Source organism: Palaemon carinicauda, chromosome 17 (assembly GCF_036898095.1).
Source record: "Palaemon carinicauda isolate YSFRI2023 chromosome 17, ASM3689809v2, whole genome shotgun sequence".
In the NCBI taxonomy this organism is placed as follows: domain Eukaryota; kingdom Metazoa; phylum Arthropoda; class Malacostraca; order Decapoda; family Palaemonidae; genus Palaemon; species Palaemon carinicauda.
Window position 1 is genome coordinate 69319910 of NC_090741.1, and position 14806 is coordinate 69334715.

Here is a 14806-nt window from a genome sequence, read left to right on the forward strand (position 1 = left end):
GATCTATTCTCTAAAGGTAAAGTACTTGCAAATTTTTCTTGTTTTCTCATCATTTTTTTTCTTTGATTTTATTCAACATTAATTTTCTAATAACCTTATATACAGTGCAGTACATTATTCGTTATGTGATTCCTCTGTTGACTTCCAAACTTGAGTTATTTAATTTTCGTTTGTTTACCAACAACATTCCCAGGTTATTACTTGCTCTATTACTTCAATATCATTTATTGATCTTTTTTCACAACTTTCACTAAACAATTTATTATCATCATCCACTGACTCTCCATTTCAGATATTTTGTTTAAAGCTCTTATTTTATGCTAAGCAATTCATACTTGTTTTCTATATCCCCCCCCTTCTCTGACTTAATTACCTGTCTATTCTGTTGTGATTAGTTCGAATTCTTTAAACAAGTTCGTATATAATTTCTCAAATTCCTTATTTTTACTGTAAATAAATGCTCTATACCACTTTTATTTACAAACAAAGGGACACAGTCATCATTTGAGCTTCCTAATGAAACAGTTTTAGAAGGAAATTTTCGCTACCAACTAGGAAAATTCCATTTTTTGTGAAGTCAATATTGAAAATAAGAAAAGTGTACTACAACAAATGTGGATGAAAAGAGAAAAACTATTGAAAATAAGGAACACACTAAACTAAAAGACATAGAGGCGCCGTCTCAAAGGCAAAGCCTTAACGTAAATCTGATCTGATCTGACTACTACTACTTAGCAGGTGACCGTCTGCGTTAGAGTCCGGACCATCAAAGAGCCGAAAAATAGTTTAAACCATCTTCCTCTTAATGTTCTGTTTTAGTTGACGATGTCTTCTTCGCTTTTCCAGTTATTTCGGACGGGAAAATTGATTCAGAATGGATATTCAGTCAGTTGTAAAGCCCTCCACAGCTCCCAGGTTAGTTATAGTCAATAAAAGTGCTCAGTTTTGACACTTGAGCCCAATAGGTTCCTATGGTGGTAGCCCTGAGGTCTCTGAAATGTGTTCAACACTTATTGAAGTTATTCTATTTACTTGAAACTTGACCATCACACTTTACTTTATTAAAGTCCTTAGGGTTGTGATAAATATTGGGAAAATGTGAATAGTCAAGTTTTTTGTTTTGTTTACCACCGGCATTAGTATACACCAAAACCTCATATTCCCTCCTAACCCAACATTAGACACCATCATTACTCGATTGGGGATGGGTGTTTCTGTTCACATTACTTTATGTTGTTGCCATTTTTATTACTTCTTTTATGTTATTAGCATTTTTTTTATATTATTCCTTCAATGTTGTTAGAATTTTTGAATACGGTATTGCTCAATGCACCTATATTGTTAGGTATGTTTGTTGAGTTAACCAACACCAGATTTCAGATACAAGAATGTAATTTTCCCACCTTATACTGTGGATTTTGAATGAATGTTACCTAGATTTTTGTTGCAAATGAGTAGTTTTTTTAGGATGCAGGACTCGTAAAGAGCAACAATAATGTGGTTTTACTGTTAGAAATAAATTTTTGGTAAATATTTTAGCTTTATCTCAATTATCTTGTATTCCCACCCTAACAAACCTGGTGTTATTTCTATGGATATTCTTTTGGCAAAGCTGGAAGGTAGCCATTAAACTTTAAGTGCGAGGTGGCAACTCTACCTAACCACTTGTTAGGGGTGGCTGGTGAGTACCCAGCCACCTATATTTACTCAAAGCTAGGTGAGCCACATTACTTTTCTTTTGGCTGGTAAAGAATGGACGTCTCTGCTCTCTCCTCCTCAGGCTTAGCCATTCAGAGAACTTTCTTTATACTAATCTTTTTCTCTTTGAAGTGTGTTTGCTCTTCTTCCTTGGCGCTCCTATACGAACCTGTCCTGGTCGCGAGGGTCACCCTTGCTGCACTTTTGGTTGAGACCGACCTGCACTCCGTGTGTCCGACCTGTAGGGGCTGTCGTTGTGAGCAGGGTTCGCCCTATGGCGAGTGTAGGGAGTGGTAGAAATTTGGGTGTCTCTGGAAGAAGAAAGCCAAGTGAAACCTTTCTCGCCCAGAGCCTTCCTCGGGCAAAAAGACCTTGGGCTTCTTCTCATACACTTAGATCTCTATCTGGAGCTCCTCCTTGCATGCCTTCCTCAGGGGGCGATCGAATAGGAGCCCAGATCGACTAACTCCTTGTCAACCTCGTGGTATTGGGGGCGTTGGTGCTTCGCCTAGAGGAGCACCTTCACCTCAAGGCGGGGGAGAACGATTTCCACTTACAGATGTGTTGCAGGCTTGGCTGTCTTTTGGGGTTTCTGCTCCCCCTTCAAAGAAAGTGCTGCTGCAACTCCTTCAGTGTAGTGCGCGGAGGGACCCCTTGCCACCAGTTTCTACATACTTCGCCCAGGTCGTTTGGTTTGTGACGTCTATCTTTCGCTCTTTTCTGGCCCTTCCAAGCGTGGACGAGGTAATTGCTCTCTTTCACTCCAACGGCCTCCTGCTGACGACGAGTCCTCTCTCCATCCTGGAACATCGTTGTTTCCTAACCCGTTGCCCTTTATTTCTTCCCACAGGCAAGGTTCCAGCGAGTGTGCTCCTCTCGCCTGCTGCGGATGTTAGGAATGATCATCAAGCGACCAGCATTCCTCCTGCTCCCTGATCAAATGGACAAGACTTCATTTTCTCGTCCCTCTGGAGGATCACTTTGAGGACGTCGTCCGTGACGATATGAAGATCATATAAGAGATCGCAGGTCATTATGATCTTGGCTCTCTTCCTCGCAAATACGTTAAATTTTTTAGAGCCCAGTGCTCACTCTCAAGAGTCCGCAGGTTATCACGTTCTCAGCGCTCTTCTTGTAGAAGGCGTTCTCACTCTCGAGCTAAAAGCTCACAATCACGAGCTAAACCCTCTGGTTCATGAGCTAGACGCTCACGATTACGATGCTCACAATGACGAGCGGGACGCTCAATATCGCAAAATAGGCGTCTACGATCAAGATCTAGATGTTCCTCTCCATGAGGACAATGTAGGCGCTCACACTCAACATGTACGCGGCGCTCAACATCTTGACATTCTCCATGACGAACTACGACTGGACAAGGACCCTCCGATGGACAAGTCTTTGAGAAGTGTCCTGCCCCTGCTCCCATAGCAGCCTGGGTTGCTTTATGTAAGCGATCGCCCAAGCGACGCTCACCAAAGCGTTCTGCGGTAGTGCAACGCTCTCCAATGCTACGCGTTGCCCCTGCTCCGAGGCTTCGATCTCTTCCTCTGGCTAGCGTTAGTGGTTCAGCACCGCCACAGGAGTCCCTAAGACCTCCTCCTTCCCGACCATTGCTTGAATCATGCCCGTTAATGCATGAATCTCGCTATTTCATGCGTGACTCAGCCGATCCAGTGCATGTTTCATATGGTGAGGTCCCAGTTTCACGAGCAATCGCCGGCACAACACCTCCGCTAACATTACAACCCTATTTCTTCTGATCAGCCTCTATGTCCAAAGAAAGAGGACTGCCTCATGCCTCAAAGAATGTTTCCCCGAGCGTCTCAGGCGCCCAAACGCCATACCACCAAGAGGCATTCTCCTCCTCCAGGACTCCCAAAGGAAACACCAGATTTGTCGATGGGAGGCGAGCTTCCTTAGTGGTATGACACTCTTGTGTCAACCCTGCAGAAGTCCTAAATGGACATAGCTCTTCCAGCCCCCCCCTCAGCTTCGACAGGCCCAGATCAAGCCTTCCCCTCAAATTCTGCTAGAGAGTTTGGGGGCATCTTACTTTGGTGGCCCTTCTGATCCTAGGATGAAATCGGCCTAAGGCAGTGCCGTTCTGAGGGCACAACTGTCTTCTCTATTCAGACTAAGTGCTGAGGAAAGGGTAGGTTTTGTCTCGGAGGGAGTCCTTGAGTAACTTCCTCTAACCCTGATTCACCCCGGGGGACATGCTTACCACCAGGCAGAAGAGGAGGATGAAACGAGGTACTCCACCTCACGTAGACCTCATTCAACCCCCTCACAAGCAGGGATCTTGGCTCACCCAGGGAAATTTCCATCCATTCCTTTCGGCCTCAACTGGTAGTGATTGTTTCCTCAGACCAACGTCCGGTTTCCAAACCAAAAGCACCAGCAGAAGAGCAATCGTCTATCATGTAGTCTAGCGTCTCAAAGGAACCGCTAGCTCTTCTACAACCTTCCATCCTGGAAAAGCATTTTCCTCCACGGAGAGAGTTGAAAGACTCAAAAATGGTCGCAAAGTATGCTAAAGCAAGGGATCTTGGAGACCAGAGATGGATAGGAGATCCTCAGATGCGGGTCCTCACTACCCAGTTGATCTTGACCTACTCCAGGCTCCTATGGATGAGAGCTTGGAGGTAGATAACATCTTGGACACGAGCGCAAGGAGTTGGAACAGGCCTTCTGGGGGTCTTGGCATGTATGAGAGCCATAAATAAGCTGTCTGATCTGGTGATACCTCCCAGGGAGGTAAGGAAATGGTCCTGGACCAGATGTTTGGTATCCAGAGACCCCCTAAGACCAGCGCAGTTTTGCCATGGTCAAAGGGATTGACAACAGCCAGGAGAAAAGCTATTTCTCAAATAGCAGACACTTCCATTACTTTTAGCCTGATGACGAGGTTTACGAGAACCAGAAGGTTTAGCGTGATCGCGTGAACCCCTAGAGGTCATGCTACTAGGAGATAGCCTTCGGCACGAGAGCCTACAGGCTCAGCGATACCGATGTTACGAGACCCCGAATGGTCAACGTAACGGGAAAACCACAGTCTCCCTGCTACGAGACCCCAAAGGGTCAGCATGACTAAAGGCACGAGAGCCCGAAGGTTCAGCATAACCTGTGTTGTGAGACCCCGAAGGGTCAGTGCAACGGGAAACCAAAGTTTCCCTGTCACGAGACACTGAAGTGTCAGCGTGATTAAAGGCACGAGAGCCCGAAGTCTCAGTGTAACCTGTGTTGCGAGTCTTGAAGGGTTAGCGCAATGGGAAACCGAAGTATCCTTGTCACGAGACACTGAAGGATCAGCATGACTGAGGTACGAGATCCCGAAGGTTCAACGTAACCATTGTTACGAGAGCCCGAAGGTTCAACGTAACCATTGTTACGAGAGCCCAAAGGTTCAACGTAACCATCGTTACGAGAGCCCAAAGGTTCAACGTAACCATCGTTACGAGAGCCATAAGGCTCAGCGTAACTGAAACCTGATGGTTCCAAGTCGCATGAACGCGAAAGTCCAGCGCGACGGAGGCCCCAAGGACTCTTAAGATCATGAGAACTCGCAGGATCAACATGAAGAGAGCCCGAAGGCTAACGATCACCAAGAGAAGAACCAGCAGGTTAAAAAAACATGTCTCCTCACAGCACGAGGAGGAGAATGTCCGGGATGGAGAGAGGTCACAAACCCTTACACCCTACGATCCGCCGGATAGGAAAGCAGAGTAGACTCCGCCCAAGGGGAGACTGATCCAGCTCTAAAGATACCTCCTCCGCAGGGGAGGTTTGTTCTCCCGAAGGAAAACGTCGCTTAAGACTAGGCTCTCGCTCTGCCCCTGAAGGAGAACCATAAGCGTAAGGGGACCGCCGATGCCCAGCAGCAGTCTTCTCTCGAGAACGAGAGGCTCGATTCCTCCGTAGGAGAAACCTGCTTCGGAGAAAGCTCTGCCACTGCCCCTGGTGGATCAGCAAACTCCTTGGCACCGGAAACAGACTCAAGGCCTGACCGACGGGCTGCAGCGCTTGCGACATCCAGTAGCTCTAACACTAAAGCTGAACGCAAGTTTTGTCTTGGGAACGAGAGGAAAGTTCTCCCGAAGGAGGACACCGCCTACAACAAGTGTTCAACTAGCCCTATGGTAAAAAAGCGTTGGCTTACGACATATGTTGGTCACTGAACAGTCTCTCTCAAATGAGAGAGAAGTCTTCCCGAAGGAGGACATCGCTTAAGATAAGCTTTCTCCCAGCTCTATGGGTAAAAAGCATAGGCGTAATATTCTCCCTCGTGAATGAGAGAGGTCCTCCTGAACGAGGACATCGCCTGAGGCAAGCTTTCTCCCAGCTGTATGGGAAAAAAACGTAGGCATAATAATCTCTCGCGAACGAGAGAGAAGTCCTCCCACTGGAGGACATCGCCCAAGACAAGCTTTCTCCCAGCTCTATGGGAAAAAAGCGAAGGCATAATAATCTCTCTCGTGAACGAGAGAGAAGGCGTTCCGAAGGAAGATATCGCCTAAGACAAGCTTTCTCCCAGCTCTATGGGAAAAAAGCACAGGCGTAACAATCTCTCGTGAATGTGAGAGGAGTTCCCCCCGAAAGAGGAACGAGCCTTGGACTTGCTTTTCCCAAGCTCAAGGGGAAGAAGTACGGTCTTCGGCGACGAGATAGCAGAAGCAGATCTCATCGAGCTGTCAGCAATTCTTCACGAAAGAGGGAAGGTTGCTGAACGGATTAAGTAGGGAAACTCCCTTGGAAAGAAGGGGGGGCGAAGCCCAACTCAGGGGAAGGTTAACACTCCCTCGTAAGGGAAGGTTCTCCAACCTCTGGAGGCGAACCTCCTTGCACCACTCTATGCTTCCCATCAACAAGCCTTGTTTAAGTTGAAGGTCGGCAACGAGTGCTACCTCGTAAGGTGGGCAGCTCACGAGCTGCCACAGGAAATGCAGGACATTGACCGGAGCGGTCGAAGCCATCGGCCTTGCTTTCTATGTTGCTGCTATCTGTTAGAAAAGGAAATAAAAGTTGTGATGAATTACAATTCTGCTGCATAACATGAACTATTCGGGGAATAAGTCACCTACCTTGTAAGAGAATTCCTCAAAAGGGAGCGGAACCATTATAAACTTTAACTCTGGTACTGAAACAAACACACGGGAGTATTTAGAAACTGCTGGGCACCCACGCAAAGGAGGGCGGCAAGGTAGGGGAGGTAGTATCAACACAATGACAACTCCCTTACGGCAGAGAACGCCGGATACGTTGTCATCTGTAATTAAAGTTACAAATATTTAACATCTTACGAGTATGTTTCCATACATACATATATACACGCATATATATGTATAAGGTAAAAAAACACACAAAAGAATAAACTAAACAGAAAAACAATCGAGGCAAGGCTTTGCGGGAGGGAAAGGTAGCATGTCCGTTCTTTACCGAGCCATAAAGTAAAGTAGTTACTCAGCCGAGAGTTGTGAGTGAGCAGGGTAGCCAGTGTACCCCACCCCCCATCTGCTAATTAGTGGATGGGGTAGTTATCCCTCACTAAAATTATCATGGCTCATCTATCAGCTACGCCGAAAGTAATACCCCTATAAATAGCGGAGGGTTTTTATTTAAGAAGGGAAAATACTGTACAAATTATCTACGACTTGGTCATGTTCATTTGGTTTACTCTCTGCCTTATGTTGCTTTGCTCACAATTCAACTATGTATTTGCTCCTCTATTTTGACAAGCAGTACATGCTTTGCTTTGCACGTTTATGATGACTTTTATGACTTTTAGGTGAACAACAAATATAAATCTCAATAAACACAAATACATCGCTGTACATACAGTACACATTGTTTGACGTTGTTGAAGTCTGTAGTAAAGGAAACACTTAGGTTGCATCATTTATACCTTACCCCCAACTAAGAAGAAAATTAGGTTCAGGTATTTTTGGCAACATTGCATTGCTAAAAAACAAATGCCAAAGGGAGCAACACTTGCATGGTACCGTTAAGATATCCTTGGAACTTAGAAAAAAAGTTGTTGGGATACCATCATGTGTTGTTAAAGATCCGATATTAATTTATGATAGATTTGTGTAAGTTTTTCATACCAACCATCTGAACAATATATTATAAAAAGTAAAAATAATTTGTTCCGTAACTGGAATACAAACCACGCTATTTAATAGGGGTATTACTTTCGGTGTAGCTGAAATGACGAGCCATTAATTTTTAACGAGGGTTAACTACCCACACCGCTAGTTAGCGGGGGTAGGGAGGGTAGCTTGCAACCGCTCCCCCTCACACACCTGTCATTGAGCTCACTTTGCTTTCGGTTCGGATGGTGAACGGACGTTTCTGTTCTTCATCCTCGCCGACAATTGGCAGTCATTAATGTCTTTCGCTTTTTCTTTTTTCTTAGACTGTGTGTGTGAAGTTGACTTATGCGACCGTGCGCACCTGCCCTGGACTCTCCAACCGCCCCTGTGGAACATTCATGTCGGCAGTTGAGACTGATCTTCACGGCCTTTGTCCTTCTTGCAGAGGTCAATGGTGTGATAGTGTCAACAAGTGTAGGGAGTGGTCTTCCTCCAAGTGGGAGAGGTTTTCGTGACGGCGGGATATTTCACCTTCGAAGGTTGCTTCGAATGGAGAAAAATCCAAGGCCTCTTCTTCCGTCGCCCAAACCTCCTCCGAAGCTCCTACTCGGTCGATCTCTTTCGAGACACCGTCAAGTAGTAGCGTAGACCAATTTATTTCTGACCAACCCTGGGTCTCGAGAGATGAGGTTGCTTCCCCTAGCGAAGCAGCACCACCTCTCCCCCTGGGGGAGGCCTTGTCACTAACTTCCGTGTTTCAGATTTGGTCCTCCTTGGCGCTCACGGGTTCGCCCTCCAAGGAGGCATTGCTTGATTTCATCCGCATGGGTGCTTCTGTCAAGCAATTGTCGTCACCTTCAGAGGTAGATCCCCTGACACTTGTCGACGTTGTTGTGTCAGAGGTGTCTCATGCGACATCACCCATCTCCTCTGCCACTCCAGACTGTACAGTAGCTGTCGACTTGGTTTCCCCCGTTCCTGACCATCCTCCGAGGGGGAAACTAAGTTCATCATCGGTCTCTCCTGCTAGTGTTTCTCTCCCTCGGGGGAGTTCACTTACAGAGACTCCTCTTCGGCGCATCCGTCGGAAAGCTCGCCTTCCTCTTCACCTTAGAGGCCTTCCTTCACCTGCGGTGAGGAGGCACCTCTTTGGTTCAACGTCTTCAATGCAGTCCCCCGCAGAGGAGCCCCTAGACCGATCATCCATCACTTCACCTGCAACCAGTCTTGTGACTTCGGTCCTGGACCTCTCTGCAGATCATTCGCGGTCTCCTTCGGTGGATGGTCGTCCCTTTAAAGGACACGTCGACCATCCATCCAACAGACCTGCCGACCTTCCATCAACATTCCTGCATGAGCCTAATAAAGCTCCATTAGAGTGCGCTGTTGCACGCCATCATTCTCGCCCTGGGCACCACGCAACCTGACCAGCGCTCACCTGCAGCTCGTCAGTCACCAATGCTTCAGCACACCACCCATCTTGCTTGCCCTTACAAAAGGCAGGAACCTCACGCGCTTGTGCGCTAACATGCGCCCACTCGCCATCTAGATCCTCAGCGCTCTCCTGCGTGCCATGTGCTCATGCGCCCATATGCGCACACGCACCCACGATTACCTGCGCACCCTGACCATACACGGTCAGGGTCGCCTACGCGCCAGCACACCACAACGCATGTGCGCTCTCCTGCGCGCCAACAATCTCCTGCGCACCAGTGCTCTCCTGCACCTATGAGCCCTGCGCCCACGCGCCCCTACACGCCATCGCCCACCTGCAAATTTCTCCTACGCGCCAGTTACCTGCGCAACAGTGCTCTCCCGTGCGCCAACATGTGCCTGTGCCCCATCTTGCACTCCAGCCAAAACCTGTGCGCCATCACTCTCCTGCGCGCAAGTTTGTAGGTGAGGCAACAACCTTGTTGCCCTCACCTGCATGCCAACTTTTACCTGCGCGCCAGCTCTCACCAGTTTTTCTCTCACCTGCGCGCCATCTTTCTCCTACGCGCACACACAGAGAGACGCACGCACGCCCTCTCTCTCCTACTGATGCGCGCCCATCATGATTCCCCTGCGCGCCCACATGCGCGCTCTTTCTTCTATGGACGTGTGCTAACACTCTCCCACACGCTCATCATGATTCTCCTGCGCGCGCCAACAGTCTCCCGCGCGCGAGCAATATTTTCCTGCGTGCGAGCACCATTATTCTCCCTCGCGCGAGCGCCAATATTTTCCCGCGCGCGAGCGCCAATATTTTCCCGCGAGCGAGCATGTGCACCAACAGGAACGCCATCCGGCAAGGTCGTCATCGCCTCATTCCCCTCCCCGCAAGTACATACTACCGCGCATTGTGGGAGAAGGGAAACATGCAGACGGGTTCAGGATCCCTAAGCTACATTCCAAGGCGAACCCACCTTTATTCCGTAACCGAAATACAAACCACGCTATTTACATTGGGTTTACCTTTTAGCGCAGCTGAAATAACGAGCCAATAGTTTTAAGGAGGGTTAATTACCCCCGCGGTAGTTAACAGGGGGTAGGGGAAGGGTAGCTTGCTACCCCTCCCCCCCCACACACCGGTGACTTGCTTCACTTCACTTTTGGCTCGGCGATGAACAGACGTGTCTGTCCATCGTCCTCGTTGACAGCCTTTAATCTTTTTTCTGCTTTTTCTTTACTACAGCTTGTGTGTGTGTTTGAAGTTGACTTCCTTATATTATCTTTGCTATGCGTACGTGCCCTGGTGTTGCCGGCCGCCCTTGTGGGACCTTTATGTCGGCCTTGGATACGGATCCTCACACCCTTTGCCCTCAGTGTCGGGGCCAACGGTGTGACCAGGAAAACGTGTAGTGAGTGGTCTGCCTCCCAGTGGGAGAGGTTTGGCCGCCGGCGTAAGAAGAAGTCCAAGAGAGACCGTTCTCCCTCGGGGGTTGCCTTGAAGGAGGAAGGTTCTCGGGACTCTTCTTTCGCCGCCCAAACCTCCTCCGAAGCTCCCCCTCGTCCGGCTCCTAAGGAGAGTCGGCCGAGTGGTAGCGCAGGCCCTAGTTCTGTTTCCCGACCTTGGGTGGGGGGAGAGGGTGTCGCCTCCCATAGCGGGGCGGTTCCCCCTCCTCCTCCGGGTGAGGTTATTGATAATTCGTTGTCTAATGATGATCTCTTACAGATTTGGGCTTCCCTGGGGCTTAAGGGCTTGCCCTCCAGGGTCGCCTTGATTGACCTTGTCTCGTTGGGGGCCGCCGTTAAGCAGTCGCCGGCGGTAGCAGAGGTAGACCCTCTGTCTATCGTCGACGCTGTGGTGGCAGAGGCCTCCGACGGGGCGGGGCAATCCTCTGCAGGTGCAGTTGAGGATGATGGTGCTGACGGCTCTCCTCCCCCTTCCGTACATCCTTCGAAGGGGGAAGTGAGTCCTACGGGCTCTTCTGCTGTTCAGCTTCCCTCTAAGGGAAGTGCCTTGACTGAGACTCCCCTTCGGAGGACTGATGGTCCTGATGATCTTCCCTGTGGCCGCCTCCGCCGTAAGGCTCACCGTCCGCTGCGTCGCAAGGGCCTCCCTTCCCCTTATAAGGGGGTTAAGAGGCGCCTTTTTGGATCTTCTTCCTCCGAAGGGGACTCTCCTCGTCGTACTCAGCCTACAGCTCCTGCTCCTTTGGACCTCTCTGCAGACCGTTCTCCTACTCCTGCTAGAACTTCACCTTCTGGGGAACTCGTCACCCGACAGGCAACGGTCCTTTCGGGGCAAAGGGATTCTTCCCTTTCACGTGCAGTGTTAGCGCACAGGCGCTCTCCTGCTCGTCAGCGCTCTCCTGCTCGTCAGCGCTCTCCTGCTCGTCAGCGCTCTCCTGCTCGTCAGCGCTCTCCTGCTCGTCAGCGCTCTCCTGCTCGTCATTGTTCTCCTGATGTTTGCCCTCCTCGTCAGCGCTCTCCTGAGGATATCCTACATCCTGTGGTTCCTGAAGAGCGCTTGGTGCGCCAGCATTCTCCTGCTCGCCCTTCTGCAGTGTTAGCGCACAGGCGCTCTCCTGCTCGTCAGCGCTCTTCTGAGCGTCAGCGCTCTTTTGAGGATCATTGCCCGCTTGCTCGCCAGCGCTTCCCTGTGGTCTCTGATCATCCTGCAGTCCCTGTTGGACACCCTGCGCGCCATCAGTCTCCAGAGCTCTCTCGTGATCCTCATCTTGTGTCTACGCAACATCGTCCGGGTTCTCCAGCGCGTTTCAAAAGCACATGTTCGCCCACTCGCCTACGATCTTCCTGTTCCTGTTCGTGAACGCGCCGCGCCACCTGTTCCTTCACAGGATCTCACGCGTCGCCCCCTTGCTCGCCAGCGATCACCTGCTCGCCAGCGTTCACAGACGATCCTAGTATCGCCTGTTCGTCAGCGTTCTCCTACGCGTCAACGATCACCTGTTTATCGGCGATCTCCGGACCGCCCGCGTGATTCACAACCTGCGCGCACGCGTTCTCCAACGCGTCGTCGACCAGAGGTTCTGGAAGGACATGGTTCGCCATCTGCTAGCTCGCCATCGCGCGATCATTCACCTGCGCGTCCTGCGCGCTATCGCTCGCCAACGCGTCACCATGCGACAAAGCGCCATCACTCACCTGCGTGTCAGCGTTCGCCAGCTCATCACCGATCGCCTGCTGATCTACGTCGCCAGCGACCTTCCTCGCCCACACGGCAACGCGTTCCCTCGCCATCGCGCCAACGCATTCGTTCGGCGACTTGGCCACGCGCTCGTTTACCTGTACACCCTCTGGCCCGCTCGCCTGCGCGACCGTTCGCCCTCGTGCGACCATCGTTCAGGGCGAATTTCGCAGCCAGTGGTAGCAGCAGGAACGCGTGTTCCTAGACAGCGCTCGGGATCGCCTCCATCCAAACGCAGGACTGTAGTGCAGGACAGGGAAGACACTGCGGAGAGGTTAGTGCATCATTCTTCCCCCCCTTCTTTTCAGGCAGGTAGTCTGGTGTCCACTCCAAAGGATCGCCCGATCCCTTTCCCTCCAGCGAGGATTTCGGACTCTGTGTCCGTGGAGCAACAGACTTGGTTTGGTCCTCTGATGCAGGCGTTAGGGTAATGAAACCAGCACTCGCCGATCAGGGCAACAAACCAACGGCTGCCTCTCCTACGCTGAAGAGAAAGAGAGGAGTGGACTTCGTGGTGACTTGCCCCAGGGCGAAGTTGGTTCCCAAGAGGTCTGTCGCGAAGCCCCCTTCTCCTGCTCGAGTGTTTTCTCCTTCTCCCGTGGACGAGTCTTTTCCGTCCTCGGGTGAGTCCAGTGAAGCGGTAGTCTTTCCCTCGGCACCAAGGGGGGAGACTTCGCTTCATGGAGGAGAGTCGTCTCGTGAGGAAGGGGCTCCTCGAACCTCTTTGTTGGGATCCTGTATCCCTCCCAGGAGGGAATCCAAGGACTCCAAGACCGTCCCGAAATCATCTTCGAGGATTCGCCAGGAACCCGCGGGTCCCCGGGGGAACGTCCACGCTTCACCCCAGGAAGAGATTCCTGGGACAGGAGACTTAGCTGCCAGCCCGCAAGGAGGAGATCAGCAGGAATCCGAACATGCCTTCTGGCAGGTCCTGAGCCTGATAAGGCAACTTAACGGGCTTATGGACCCCGTGATCGCCCCCCGTGAAGGCAAAGACACTATCTGAGATGAAGTGTTTGACGTTCGGAAGGCCCCTAAGTCCTGCTCTGCCCTGGTCTCGGGGTCTGAAGAGTGCCAGAGCTAGGGCCAACGCTCAGCTCGCAATTCTTGCCTCCTCCAGTCGTTCCTCTGCCGGGAACAAGCTCATCCCTCCTCGTCTTCAGCAGAGGAGGTATTTTGAGATCTTGGGTGAGTCCAGCCTCGCTCTTCCTCTCCATCACTCCGTGGAGGAGCTGGCGAAGGGAGTTCCCCTTGAGAAGCTCTCTGCCCGGCAGGTGTCATTCTCGGCGGCAGAGATCCTTAGCCATGAAAAGGTCGCTAAGTGTGCCATGCAGGCCACTTCGTGGCTGGACTTTTGGCTAGGAACTCTGGGCATCCTATTGCGCTCTGAGGACTTGTCCAAGGAGACCAATAGGAAGGCCCTGGAGACCTTCTTACTCTCGGGCACCCGCTCCATCGAGTTTTTGGCGCACCAGGTTACCACCCTGTGGGCCAACTCGGTGTTGAAGCGGTGCGATGCTGTGACCGAGAGATTCCATCCGAAGGTCCCCGCCATGGATGTGTGTAGGCTCAGACATGCTTCCCTTCTGGGGGAGAACCTGTTTGAGTCTCAGGACATGGAGTGAACGGCTGAGAGGTGGAGGAAATCCAGCACGGACTCCCTCCTCCATAGGGCCCTTACAGCTCGGCCCTATAAGCCTCCAGCTCCGCAGCAACAGCAGCCTTGTAAGGCTCCGAAGCAGGCACCGGCAGTTAAGAAGGTGGTGTCTAAGCCCCAGCCCTTTCCAGCCAAGGTCAAGAGGGGCGGTAAGTCCTCCAGGGGAGGCAAGACTCCTAGGGGCGGCGGCCGTGGCCGCAAGCCCTAGGGGTGGCAGTCCCCCTGCGTGTCCACCTGTGGGGGGATGCCTTCAGCGTTGCGTCCGCAGGTGGCAGCAATACGGGGCCGATGCTTGGATGGTCTCAGTGATCGGCCAAGGCTATCGCGTCCCGTTCACAACATCTCAACCTCCCCTGACAGCGAATCCAGTGTCGTTGAGCTCCTATGCCACGGGGTCGGCAAAGGGGCTGGCCCTTCAGGCCAAAGTCGAGACCATGCTCGAGAAGGGTGCTCTCCAGGAGGTCGTCGACGGCTCCCCAGGCTTCTTCAGTCGACTCTTTCTTGTAAAGAAGGCATCTGGAGGCTGGAGACCTGTCATCGACCTCTCAGCTCTGAACGGGTTTGTCAAGCAAACCCGGTTCAGCATGGAGACAGCAGACACGGTCAGACTTGCGGTGAGACCACAAGACTAAATGTGCACACTGGATCTAAAGGACGCGTACTTCCAGATCCCAATCCATCCGTCTTCCAGGAAGTACCTGAGATTCTGCCTAGACGACA

At 51.1% G+C, this 14806-nt stretch overlaps 1 protein-coding gene across 1 annotated transcript in view; it reads left to right on the top strand.

The window, feature by feature from the left end:
• The first annotated feature begins 739 nt into the window (after window positions 1–739).
• LOC137656127 (small ribosomal subunit protein uS9m-like) overlaps window positions 740–14806 on the top strand; it is a 102653-nt gene continuing 88586 nt past the window's right edge. The window contains exon 1 of the mRNA XM_068390307.1: window positions 740–915. Within this exon, the coding sequence (XP_068246408.1) occupies window positions 826–915 (90 nt within the window). The 5' untranslated portion in view covers window positions 740–825. The remainder of the gene's footprint in view (window positions 916–14806) is intronic.